This window comes from Notechis scutatus, chromosome 2 (genome assembly GCF_049901735.1).
Source record: "Notechis scutatus isolate UNSWTSFEM ecotype Mainland chromosome 2, rNotScu1.2, whole genome shotgun sequence".
Lineage (NCBI taxonomy): Eukaryota > Metazoa > Chordata > Lepidosauria > Squamata > Elapidae > Notechis > Notechis scutatus.
Window position 1 is genome coordinate 225,835,608 of NC_142010.1, and position 14,247 is coordinate 225,849,854.

The window sequence follows — 14,247 nt, forward strand, 5'->3', positions numbered from 1 at the left end:
ATTATTAACATTTCAAAGGAAGTTATTCATGACTTTCCAAATCCCATTCCAATAGTGACATAATAGTAGTGACTATTATGAAAACCTTCTCATTCCCTTTACTCTAATAATATAGCACAGCTTATATGACTGACATGCCCAAAATAAAGTTCTAGCCCTTAAATATTTTTTAGACATGGCACCATCATGTAATAAAAGCTATGGAATCTTTCAGTAAAAGCAATTCTATAGGATCCTTGTCTTTGATTTTATTAATAATAATGTTTATTCTCTTCCTAGTGAAAGAAATAATTTTGGTAACCAACAAGATTTAAAATTGATGAATATCATTCATTAAATGAATGGGAGAGAAAGTTTGTTTTCTATTTACTAAAACTGCATTTTCAGTCAATTAAAATGGATACTGTCCTGAGAAACATTAGAAAATTATGGGATCCAACTTGCCATAGAGCTATCAAAAAAGAACTAATCTTTTTCTCCTCTTTTTTCCCCTCTTCGCGCAATTGATATTCTATAACTTTTAAATGAAGGCTACCAGTAAGGAGTAATTGAATTCATATTTACAAATTTGATCCAGACAAATCCACAGCTTACGATGTTTAAGAAGTAGCATTTTAAATTGTTTTAAAAATAGATTATTAAATATAAAATACAACAAAAATGTTTTTATAAAACATTTTAATAATGGCTGATTATCATGTGCAATAATTCTTCAGCTGCCTGTTCTTTTGTATGCTTAATAATAGTGTGTTGATGATTTAGTGTTTTCATGCAGTGTTCATATGTTTTAATTAATATTGTTGATGAAAGATTATTGCAAAACAACAGGAATATGATGTCGAATCCTTGTTTTTACTACTGCTAACTGAGTCTTACTTTTGTTAAGAAATTAAAACACTGGAACTCATTAGTGAAACCTGCATTTGACAGGCTGCCTAGGAAACAGTTTATTTTTGCTATCTCTGGGTTTTAATTAAGATGTGTTCAATTATAGTCTCCTCACACACACACTTCCCCTGCTTGCTATGTCACAGACGGGTGATCAGGGTGCTTTCAGATGGTCCAGCCCATGACTTTGACCTTCTGCACAGTCCAGTGTTCCCTGGGGAACCGTTCAGCTCATGAGGTCTGATTTCACACTTCCAGGATGCCTCAGCTCTCTTAACAATGACAGAGAGACAAAGCCCTTTAGAACATGCCGCACAGGGACTTGTTTAAATTGGAAACTAGAGAGGAGTCAAGGAACGAGGTTATGGACTACAGAATAGTGCTTTTAATAAAGAGCTCACAGCTCTGGTTCAGCTCAAAGAGGGTTACTTCTGTACAATTAATTGAGCCATTTATCTAAACCATCTTAGGTGTCTGATTTCTCACAGAAAGATGCAGATGAGATATGCCCAGAATGAATTTTAACACTGATTGCTTTGGGAGTTTTAGTTTGCATTAAATCATGTATTTATTCCCCCCCCCCCCAAAGATCTTAATTGTGTATGATTTTTTAAAACATAAAACTGTTATTGGTATTAGGGAAAAAGAAATACAGCTTGAAAGATATATCCATTCTCAATTCAAGCAAAATGTCCAGAAAATAGTGTTCTTTTGCTAATGTTTAGCAATAATAGTCTTATTCATCATGCTATACTCCCGAAGTTTGCGACTGTATAATGTATCTCAGGCAATCTCCATTCATGTCCCAACTTTAGTTAATAGATAGTATCAAGTCTAGCCGAGTTAGAGGAGCAGAAGGTTTCATATAAAGTGCTGGAGGAAGCCCATAAAAGCTTGTAGGCAGGTTGTCAGCAAAGTAAGTGAGTCAGCTTGATGGCCTTGAAGACATTCAAATAGCTCCTTGGAAAATACACCTATTACTGCAACAAAATTCAAAACCTTTATTTGAATCCAGTGCAGATCTGATTATTGTTGTAATCCAGCTGTCTGGAATTTGGAATGAAGGTAATTAAAAATAAGTCATAACTAAGTAACTGATTTCAACTGCCTCTTCTGTCAAGTTTTTAAGAGAGACCTACTCTTGGTCTTCTAGACAATTCTGAATCTTCAGTGAAATAACATAATTGTGAATTCTTTTTTGAAACTTGGCTATACTCCCATCTTAGAGAGATCTTTGGGGTATTCTGTGTAGAGACAATACACTCTACTTTTAACAACAGCTTCTGTAACCATGAAATGGTTTATCCTGTGCTGGACCTATCCAGAAGCGATCCATTTCATCTTCTTGTGGTTCTAGAGCATGATTTGAAAAAAATCAAACTGAATCTGATAGGAAAACATTTTTATCACATTGTTTAAAAAGCTCCTTTAGGTATATATATTTTTAAAAAGAGTTTTGTTGCTGTGATGCTACCAGCCCCTACACCCCCCTTTTATTTTCTTAATCGCTACCTCCAGGAATTTTCAGTATTGATCCAAATAAAACATTCTGGGTAATCTTAGAGCAAAATTATATGAATGTTCAACATCATGCAAGTCCTGTTGCCATAACTCCATGGGGAATGAGAATATTATAGTCATGAGCATTGGGAGTGAAGGAGGAATGGTATAGTCTCCTCCCTCCCATTTTCTTCTAGCAAATTGCTCAGTCTGTTGTAGTATACACCCTGTATCTCACGGATTTATTACAACTCATTGAATCTGGGAAGATTCTTCAGAGGTTTGTAATGGCTGGTTGGGTTTTTTTCTCCAGATCATCTCACCTGCCTTCTTAGGTCACTTCTGCAGCATTCCCAAACTTCTAATAATCAATTGGAATGAGAACAGCTTTACATCTTCTCACTTCCTCTGGCATCCAGTCAAAGCCCAAAAGGTCACCATCTATCCAATATTAATATAATAAGATATGATTGATAGAATGGCCTTAAGGATCACTTTGGAATGATTGATGGGGATGATCTTTTTTATTGCAAGTTACTTCTATAGATGTTTTATCTATGTTCTTAGTTTTATATATTCTAAGCTTCAATATTTGGGAGTGTGGTAGCTCACTTGAGTAGAATGCTGAGTTGACGATTAGCAAGCCCACAATCGAGACCTAAGTGCTGCTGTGTGGCAGGGCAAATTCCTGTTATTTGCTTCAGCTTTTTTTCACTTAGCAGCTCAAAAACATGCCAACGCAAGTAGATAAATAGGTACTACTTCGATGGGCACATTAATGGGGACATGAAAGGAGCCCCCAATCAGGCTTCATCTCGGCAACAGTGATGTCATCGGCTAATTCTTTTCATCTGGAAGCACCTTGGTATTTCTGACACGAAAGCAGCAGCAGCTCCTATATTTGTATGAGTAAGCAGCATACAAATGTGTACAAAGGAATAAACATTGACAATTTGAAATCTGACAATTTTTAATGCAATTCTTTACTCAAAAATGTGCATGACACATGAATAAACAAAGTAATTGAAAGCAAACATGCATTTTTAGAAAATATGTGCAATTATGAGTACATAGACACGCACACGCACACACACACACACACACACACCTATATATGTGACTGGAAACTGGAAAGAATTATGAGCACAGGCACATGGGCATGAGCACATGGAATTATGAACACATGCAAAACTCGACTGATTTAATCATCTCTTCTGATGACATTTGATTCTACCTCTCTGCTTCAAAACAGCTTACAGAATATTCTCATGTGGACTTTTTTTTCTTTTGAAGCTCAACATGTTCAAAACCAACTGCTTTTTCTTTAAAGGCTTTTTCTCTTGTGCACTTCCCATCTGTTTTATATAGCAAGTACAGAGCTTTCTTCTTTGCTTTTTATATTCAACATGTAAATACTCTGTTGCTCCTTTCATTTTAATATTGAAAAAAATGAATCCTTCAGGTGAAAACTCACTGATTCTTGATGATCTCATACCATCTCTTCTCTTGCTTTATTGTTTAAGCTTGGTCATTTTTCACTTTATCCCTATCCGCAACTAACTTGTAGTGGGGAAAATCTTTTATTACTCTGGCAATGTAAACTCAATAAATTCAAATTCCTCAATAAATTCCAAAATTATCCAGTAACATGAGATGTTTATCTTCACTACCAAAGTTTTTAAGAGCATTATCCGCTTATCTCTTTGCTTTAATATTGCAATGATTCCTGATCTTGATCTACTCTCTTCAAATATCATTAAATGCTTTTTTAAATTATTTTTCTGTCCATTCTGTAGATTCTGCAAAATGTTGTGTATGGTGCTGCCTCATATTGACATGAAACTTTTGGAAAAAAAAGTTATTGCTGTTAGGGACCAAATCGTATGATTGTATTAAAATAATGCTTTTCCAGCTGCTGCGCTCATTAAGTATTCTCAGTTTAAAATTATACTGTTTATATACCTTTTCATGATTTGTTAGAAGCATTGTCTGCATCCACATGTGGATCTCCACATAATGTTTTCATCTGAATCTATTTCATATATCATTCTTTAATTTAGAGCTTAGGCCATTATTTTTCATTAGATAAAAAAATTCTTTAGAAGGATAAAAGGACAGGAGGCATTCCTGGGAATGTGTGGGTAAATCAGCTTAATCAGTTTTTCCTCTTTGAGCTTCCTTGATTTTATGCATTCTTTCTATAACCACTTACACCAGGGGTGTCAAACTCAAGACCCACGGGTCGGATGTGCCCTATATGGTGCTTAAATCTGCCCTAACCCTGACCCTAACCCGCGATGCCTCTGCCAGCAAAAATGGAGCTTAGGAAGACCACATGAGGCCCTTCTAAGCTCTGTTTTTGATGGCAGTGGGCAAGCAAAACTAAAACAAAACAAAAGGAGAAATGTTTCCCCTTTTGCATTTGAGCAGGCAAGAAGGGACAGGAAAAGAGAAAAGGAAAGAGGAAAGACAAAGAAAAAGAAGTAAAGATGGGAAAAGAGCATTGAAAGTAAAATAAGGGAAGGCAGGGAAGGAAGGAAAGAAGGAAATTATAATGAGAGTGAGAGAGGGTCTGAGGGAGGTCCTGCCTGAGCACTTGGCCATCACAGGCGCCTCCGACACGAGTGATGTCAAACAGGCCACGTCCGACCTGGCCATGCCCAACCTGGCCACCTGAGGTCAAACAATCCTGATGCAGCCATCAATAAAATCAAGTTTGACACCCCTGACTTACATCGATACATTTTTTTATCCTTGTGAAATATTTCCACAGAAATGGTTCTACATATGAATTCTCTCCCATCACCCAAGACTAGGCACGCACGCCCCTAACTACCTCAATTCCAACTACTGCTGGCCTTAAATGCAAGCTACTCAATGCAAGAAGCCTTGCGAATAAAATACCTGAATTTCTCCTCTTACTAAATATGGCTAAATTCGACATCATATTTGTCTGTGAAACATGGCTCAACGCATCTCTCCCTGACTCCATTACCACAGTAAGAGACTATCATGTTTACCAATCAGATCGTGAAATTCGTAGAGGAGGTGGTGTTGCTATCTTCTATAAAAAGTCCTTACATCTAAAAAACATCCAAGTTACCCAGGAGCTTGCTCTTCCTGAGACCATCATCTGTGAACTATCCTTAAATATCACATTTCGATTCTTACTATGTTACAGAGCACCTGATTATGACATCGAACGTGTAAACAAGCTAAATACACTCCTAACATGGCCAGCATCCTGCCCACACGCTTTTATCTTTCTTGGTGACTTCAATCTACCTCATATTGACTGGACCCTAAATGAATGTACAACTGAACCCATGCACGCAACCTTCTACAATGCTGCTCCAAATCTGGGACTGGAACAACTAGTAACCACCAACACTAGACTAAACAACTGCCTCGATCTCATCTTCTGCAATAGTTTGAATTCAATTTATGGAATACAAACGAACCCTTTTCCAGCAGTGACCACAATATGATTGACTTTTGTCTCAACATACGCCCACACAAAAATCATCACAATGATGTAATCCCCAATTATAACTTCAAAAAAGGCAACTATGATCTTACAGACAATGATCTCTCATCCCTTGATTGTCAATCTCTATTCACTGGATGCAATGCTGTTGAAGACCATTACAACATATTTTTACTTGAAGTCAAAAGAGTCATCAAACTATATGTACCAACAACAACTCCCAAAACAAAACAAAAAACAGATTACCCATAACAATAAGGAAACTTCAATCCAAAAAGAGATCGCTCTGGCGGAAAAACAAATCTGGTCACGTTGCCAATTTCAAAAGCCGATACAAAAATTTATGCCACCAGATAAAGACTGAATGCACCAATTATCACATTAAACAAGAGGAAAACCTTCTATGCACCAATTCCACCCGCGCTTTTTACAATTTTGTAAACAACAAACTAAAAGACTCAAGGTCCATCCCACCCCTGATAGGACCTAGTGGTAAAGACTGCAACGACGACACCATTAAAGCCAACATCTTTAACACATTCTTCGGCTCAGTATTTGTAAACAGCAATGGATCATGCCCAGTATTTCCTAGCCGAACCACAGACAACTACAATGATCTAATACATATTGATTTTACAGAAGACAATGTTGAAAAAGTACTACGCAATCTAAAACCATCTCTTATCTATTGGACCGGATGGAATATGTGCCTACTTCTTAAAAAAGCTATCCACTGCCATAGCCGAACCTCTAAGCATAATCTTTGAAAAATCTTTCAGAACCAGCTCCTTGCCTAACCTATGGTCACAAGCCACGGTCATCCCCATCTTCCAAAAGGGAGACCCCAGCCTATTTAAAAATTACAAACCAATCTCCTTATGCTGCGTCACCTGTAAAGTCATGGAATCAATTATTAACCAATCCATTATCCTCCACTTAGAGACAAACAACCTACTCTCCAATAAACAATTTGGTTTCAGGAAAAAACTATCCTGCAATCTGCAACTCTTACACTGCAAAAACATATGGACTACACAACTCGATCAGGGCAAAGCAATAGATGCAATCTACATAGACTTCTGTAAAGCCTTTGATTCAGTGGTACACGACAAACTACTCCTAAAACTAAAATCTTATGGTATCTCTGGACAACTACATAACTGGATAGAAGCATTCCTGTCAAACAGACAACAAATGGTCAAAATTGGGAGTGTCCTATCAAATTCTGTACCTGTCAATAGTGGTGTCCCCCAAGGCAGTGTTCTAGGACCAACTCTCTTCATACTCTACATAAATGACCTCTGTGATCATATTAAGAGCAACTGCGTTGTTTTCGCTGATGATGTAAAGCTGTTCAATACCACAGACAATACTGCTACCCTTCAAAAAATCTTGACTATGTATCAGAATGGTCAAACAAATGGCAACTTCAAATCTCAACGAATAAATGCTCTGTCTTACATATTGGCAAAAAAAAAGTCAGAAAATAAAATACAAGCTGAATAGTCAAGATCTTGTTGATGATCCAAGCTCTGTAAAGGACCTTGGAATACTCATCTCTAATGATCTAAGTGCTAGAGCCCACTGTAACTACATAGCCAAAAAGGCATTAAGAGTTGTTAACCTAATCCTATGGTAATATCACACTACTAACTAGAGCATACAAAACATTTGCTAGACCAATACTCGAATACAGCTCATTGGTCTGGAACCCGCATTACGTATCTGATATTAGCACAGTTGAGAAAGTCCAGAAATATTTCACAAGAAGGGTTCTCCACTCCTCTACTCATTGTAGAATATCTTATGCCACCAGACTTGAAATTCTAGATCTAGAAAACCTTGAATTATGCCGTTTTCGGTCTGATCTAAGTATGGTATATAAAATCATACATTGCAACAACTTATCTGTCAATGAATACTTCAGCTTCAACCATAACAACACAAGAGCACACAATAGATACAAACTCAAGGTTAACTGCACCAAACTTGATTGCAGGAAATATGACTTCAGCAACAGAGTGGTCAATGTCTGGAGTACTCTACCTGACTCTGTAGTTTCTTCCCCAAACCCCAAAAACTTTAACCTTAGACTGTCTACTATTGACCTCACCCCTTTCCTAAGAGGTCTGTAGAGGGCTTGCATAAGCGCACCAATGTGCCTACGGTCCCTGTCCTATTGTTTCTTTTATTTTTCTTATATGTACCCATTTCATGTATTCATAACTATGTATATACTTATACCTATTATCTTGTAAGCAATTGACAAATAAAATAAATAAATAAATAAATAACATAAAATAAAATATCAAACTATAGTTTTAAAGCCTCTAACCCAAGCTTATTATTTTCATTTTTTAACATAACTAAAGTGACAGTGAAATCTGGGAATATTTATATAGTCTGATACTTCCTAGATGTTTAGAATAGGAATGTCTATGTATGAATTATATCTCTTGATCAGCTAGCTTCCAATCATCTGTGTGGTATTGAAAATACTTGTGTTATGGGCAAAAATGTTTTGAGGAGGGGGAAAATAGAATCGAGCTAAGGCCATCAATGCTGACACTAAAGGGAGGTAAGGAAAGAAGAGATGGGAAATTAGGGTGGGTCAGTTGTATATCTATCCCCCATGTTCTTGTCTTCAAGCATAGCACATTCAACCAGTATTTCTGCTGCTGATCTTACTAGGACCTCACAGATACTTTCTATATTGTGTCCTTGGCTTCCAGCTCTGTCAGAAGGTGAAAAAGAGGAATTACCACATGCAGAAAGAGCCACTGTACTTCTCTCAATCAGAGTGACTTTTATTCTTATGGTACAAATAAACTGACTAATTTCTGCTTATATTTCTAAAATACAGTGTTATGCATAAAATAATATGATGTATATAGAGGGCTTCTTGCAATTCTGCAGTAGTTCCAATTGTCACTGCTTTGTTATGTTAACTCCTTTAGGTAGCTGGGCAGTTCTTTTCCTCTTACCCTTAGCTTTGAGAAGAGGAGAGAAAGAGGAAAATATTTCTTTCCTGAGCCTCTTAGGAAGCTAGGGTGTTGATCAGGCTTCTCCATGCAGTTGTTTGTGGTCAATCCTTTCCAGCGCAGTTCCATTCCTTTGATCAACCAGGCTGATTATCAGATCAAACAATTCTGCTTGATCATTCTGAGTTCTGTCATGCACTCTTCCTTTTTCAAGGAGATCCAGCCAGTAAACACTCAGCCCTATCCAGCCACCCTGACTTTATCCCAAATTAAGGGATTACAGGATTGTAGAGAAGTGTTTTGCCTACATTGTTCAAGGCAATTTCCAGAAAGGTAAAATATCCAGTAAAAACAATGTTTATTAGCTAATGTTTGGACACACCAAGCTGGAGAAATAACAGATACATTTGCCAGGAAACCATTCATAAAAATTCCTACCAATTAAATACAATTTCAAAATCTGTTCAAATATAGGAAGGGAAAGGATTTGGCTGAGATCCCTATGAAAGGAATGTGAACGGTGGGCCAGATCTTATCATTGATGAAAACCCTATTTGTACAGCATGCTTAATCAGAGAGGGAGTAGGGAGGGTGTTGTTTCAAACTATAGCCTAATCAAATAAGCTGCTAAACTAACCCAGGTTTGTCTGAAACAATTTAATTTCACCCTAATAATCATGTTGTTTGGATAGGTTTGTTGGAATTATGACTTTCCCTCTTGTTTCCAAAGCATAGATGAGGTGTGAAATTATTCTCATGAAAACGGCTAGGAAAACAGGTATTCTTTGTGTTGTACTTGTGCCTTTTTATTGAAACATCTGTCATGTATCTCTCAATTATACTGTAGTATTAGTAATATTTGGAAGCTGAATTGATTTGCTTATATCAGAATGGTCATACAAATGGCAACTTCAAATCTCAACAAATAAATGCTCTCTCCTACATATTGGCAAAAAAAAAATCAGAAAATAAAATACAGGCTGAATAGTCAAGACCTTGTTGATGATCCAAACTTTGTCAAGGATCTTGGAGTACTCATCTCAAATGATCTAAGTGCTAGAGCCCACTGTAACTACATAGCCAAAAAGGCATTAAGAGTTGTTAACCTAATCTTACGTAGCTTTTTCTCTGGTAATATCACACTACTAACTAGAGCATACAAAACATTTGCTAGACCAATACTCGAATACAGCTCATCAGTCTGGAACCCACATTACGTATCTGATATTAACACAGTTGAGAAAGTCCAGAAATATTTCACAAGAAGAGTTCTCCACTCCTCTACTCGTTGTAGAATACCTTATGCCACCAGACTAGAAAACTTACAACTACTCTGCCTTCGGACCGATCTAAGTATGGTATATAAAATCATACATTGCAATGTCGTACCTGTCAGTGAATACTTCAGCTTCAACCATAACAACACAAGAGCAAACAATAGATTCAAACTCAAGGTTACAAACTCAAGGTTAATCACACCAAACTTGATTGCAGGAAATACGACTTCAGCAACAGAGTGGTCAGTGTCTGGAATATTCTACCTGACTGTAGTTTCTTCCCCAAACCCCAAAAACTTTAACCTCAGACTGTCTACTATTGACTTCACCCCTTTCCTAAGAGGTCTGCAGGGGGCGTGCATAAGTGCACCAACGTGCCTACCGTCCCTGTCCTATTGTTTGTTTTATTTTTATTTTTCTTATATGTATCCATATATTCATAACTATGTTTTTACTTATATTTATTATCTTGTAAGCAATTGACAAATAAAAATAAATAAATGAATAAAATAAATAAATATTTTGGATTTTGAGGGTTGCTAATGTAAGCCCACTGTGACAGCACTGGCAAGGAAACTGGTGTTTTCCCTTCAGCACACCTACAGTCAAGTGATATTTAAAAATGAAAAAAACTACTGAATTTATTCATCTATTTAAATTATATGCATTTGCTTGCTATTTTAAGATCTGATCATACAGTATTTAGTTGCTTATGCAAAACAGTTTAGATTAAGAAACTAAAACTATGGGTATCAGACTAAGGAATATCCAATTGAAATTTATTAGTGAAATATCTAGATGGTTTTTCTTTAAATGATATGGAAAACGATGGTAGCTGACTATTACCTCTGGAAATAACAGCACTTGCAGTAATTCTAGTTGATATTATCTGGTGTGTAGACTTTGAAAAAGGAGCAAATTGGCCGAATTGTATCTTGTTGCTTAAAAAGAATCCAGGTCTGGATATTTAATAACCAATTTTGCAATAGGATGATGGGAAAAGGAACCATATATTGTAACTATATGGGAATACCTTGCAAAACAGAAACTTTAAGATAGTTCAGTGGCAGAATGTGGCCTTTGCATTTATTTAAGTTTATACTTTGCTTTTCTATTCATAGATAGTCCAAAAAGTTTTCAGGACAAATTAAATGTAATATTATTAAACGTGCAAATCCAATGCTACTTCAAAAATTTAATGTTATTTTCTTTTAAAAATGAAGTAATGAAGCAAACTGTATTGATTTTGTTTTAACTGTATATTAATACTTGTTTGGAAATATATGTTTGTGTTGTATTGAACATTTGTTTGAAACATTCTTGCTTTTTAAAAAAGAAAGTAATTTTTATTCAAAAGGTGTTGGTACTAGAGGTGAATTCTCAATACAAGTCAAGATCCAGGGTGTTTTGAAAGATAAATTCTGGAGAATTATTTATATCTGAATTAATTCAAAGTACAGGGTACAGTTAAAAATAATACTAAAAATGGAAATCTATGATAAAGGCAAGAAGAAAACTATGCCTTGTATGTTTAAACCAACACACAGATTTATCTCACAAGTGTAAATGGGGAAAGATGATTGATTTATGCTTAATACAAAATTATATAAAGAAATTATGTTTTGAGAATCAGTTTGGTGTAAATGCTAGGTGACAAGCTAGAAGCCAGGAGACTATAGGTTCTAATCCTGCATTAAGCCAAGGTCAGTCACTGAGTGACTTTGGACCAGTCACTGCCTTTTAGCCCTAGGAAACATGCAATGGCAAATCACTTATGAAATCTTGCCAAGAAAACTTCAGACACCTTTCCAGAAGGAACACACACACCCCTGAAAAAAATATGCATTAATTCAACATACTTATAGCAATTATACCAGTGATGGAATTCAATTTTTTTTACTACCAGTTCTGTGGGTGTGGCTTGGTGGGTGTGGCAGGGGAAAGATACTGCAAAATCCCATTCCCTCCCTACCCCACTGCTTTCCAGCTCCGTTCTCCTGTGCAGAGCAACCAAAGAACACCCAGCCAATCAGCTGGGACTTGGGAGGCAGAGAATAGATGGGGCGGGGCAAGTCAGAGGTGGTATTTGCCGGTTCTCCGAACTATTCAAAATTTCCGCTACCGGTTCTCCAGAACTGGTCAGAATCTGCTGAATACCACCTCTGAATTATACCATGCCATTAAAGTTAATATGTACATTAACCTGTGGTGAATCTAAATCAGTGCTGTAATATGGAAAATCATTAATTTATTAATAGTTTTATCTACATAATGATTGTATAAAGTATGAAACAAATTACAAATTACTATTGAATGTGGTTTCTTTGATGCCCTAAATTTGTGATGTTTCATTACAGAATATTTTTAAGAAAAATAGTTGCCCAGTGTACTATACTTTGCCCTAGGAACTATCTTGGGCAATATCAGTCTAATTAGTGGGAAACATTTGCTACTCCATTTCTCTTCTGCTTTTGTTGCAGTTAATTTTCATTTAATAAAATAGCCTTATCAGGACATAGATTATTTGAAAGATTATACTGATTATTGTAAATAGTCCTGAGTCAAATTCATTGTCTTATCATATAAATGTAGTGTATCAAAGTGGTGAAATTTTGCTATCACACATTAGTTGCAATATAATAATAATAAGGGGTGTGCATAAGCACACCAATGTGCCTGCCGTCCCTGTCCTAATGTCTCCCTTTTACTTCTACCTATTTCATGTAATCATAATAATATTCTAATTATATTTGTTATCTAATACATGCTTTACAAAATATATAAATAAAATAAAATAAATGTCCTGAAAAGTTCAGTAAGATTCTCTCTGAAATATTAGACTTGGCAATATTTTTTAATCTAAATAGTGCTACAAATGTAGGCAAACATTAGATAACGTTTATGACATAGAATAATCTTCAAGAAATTTTAAAAATTAAATGATACCGTAGATCTTTTTCTTAGTATATCATCCTTAAATTAAAATTAAACCTAAATGTTTAAATCTGAACTATGTAATATGTGGAAGTGCCATTATGTTAAATCTTGCTTGTAAATCTATTAGTTTGTAGCCTTCTAAGTTTTACACATAAGAATATATTTAACATGTTCATATAATAAAATGTGCTACATATTAGGGCTGTGTGGTCTTTAAAATTGGAAGGCAAAATAGTGCTAAGGCATGAAAATTGTTGTCTGCAACACTTTTTGCAGTATCACCTAACTATCTCTCATGTAGTTCTGTGCAAAGGCATGTTTAATCATAAACTAATATTCATACCCCACCATTTTTGCCTTTAATCCAGAGAATTGCACTGCAATACTTTTATAGTTTATCACACAACATTACTATGATTATTTTGTTTTTAGAGTATGAATTGTTAATTGTAAAAAATGCCAAGATAATTTTAAGTTGCAAATTCATGATTGTCTCTGAAATTATCTTTTTTGCAGGTAAAAGTGATCCATTTTGTGTAATTGAATTGAACAATGATAGATTGTTGACCCACACAATATATAAGAACCTAAATCCTGAGTGGAACAAAATCTTCACTTTGTAAGTCTCACCATACTTCTTAAAATTTCATTTCAAAGTTTGATTGTGGTTTTCAAAATTCTCAGAACTAAATTGCTCTAATTTCATAAGTACAGCAAATAAACATCTTTGGAAAGACAGATAAGATAGTGAAATATCTATAAGCAAATGGTTTTTTTGTCTTTTGGTAATCTATTTTCATCTTTTGGTGATCTTCAGTATGACTGTGGACTTCATATGATAGTTCCAAAACATTTTAAAACTTAAAGTGGCAAATGTAATCAAATGTGTTGCTGCTAAGATCCTGGAATAGAGATCGTGTACATTGGAAATTTAAAAAAAAAGTTTAAAAAAACCTTACATCATACCTTACATCATATAGGTAGTCTTATAACAGTTCATTTAGTGACTGTTCAAAATTACCATAATTCTTGGTGGTATCAAAAATTGAATCTGGGAATTGAATTGAATTGAATTCTATTCAGTAAGTGTGATATACTTATGTTTACTTATTTAGGATTTTAAAATCTAGAATCTAAAAATCATAGGAGCTTGCCCCTGGATATCCAAACCAACCAC

The 14,247-nt window shown here is 35.5% G+C and overlaps 1 protein-coding gene across 1 annotated transcript in view; it reads left to right on the forward strand.

The window, feature by feature from the left end:
* Nucleotides 1-14,247, forward strand: part of MCTP1 (multiple C2 and transmembrane domain containing 1) — a 148,635-nt gene that overhangs the window by 57,950 nt on the left and 76,438 nt on the right. The window contains exon 11 of the mRNA XM_026672656.2: nucleotides 13,587-13,689. Coding sequence (XP_026528441.2) covers nucleotides 13,587-13,689 — 103 coding nt within the window. The remainder of the gene's footprint in view (nucleotides 1-13,586; nucleotides 13,690-14,247) is intronic.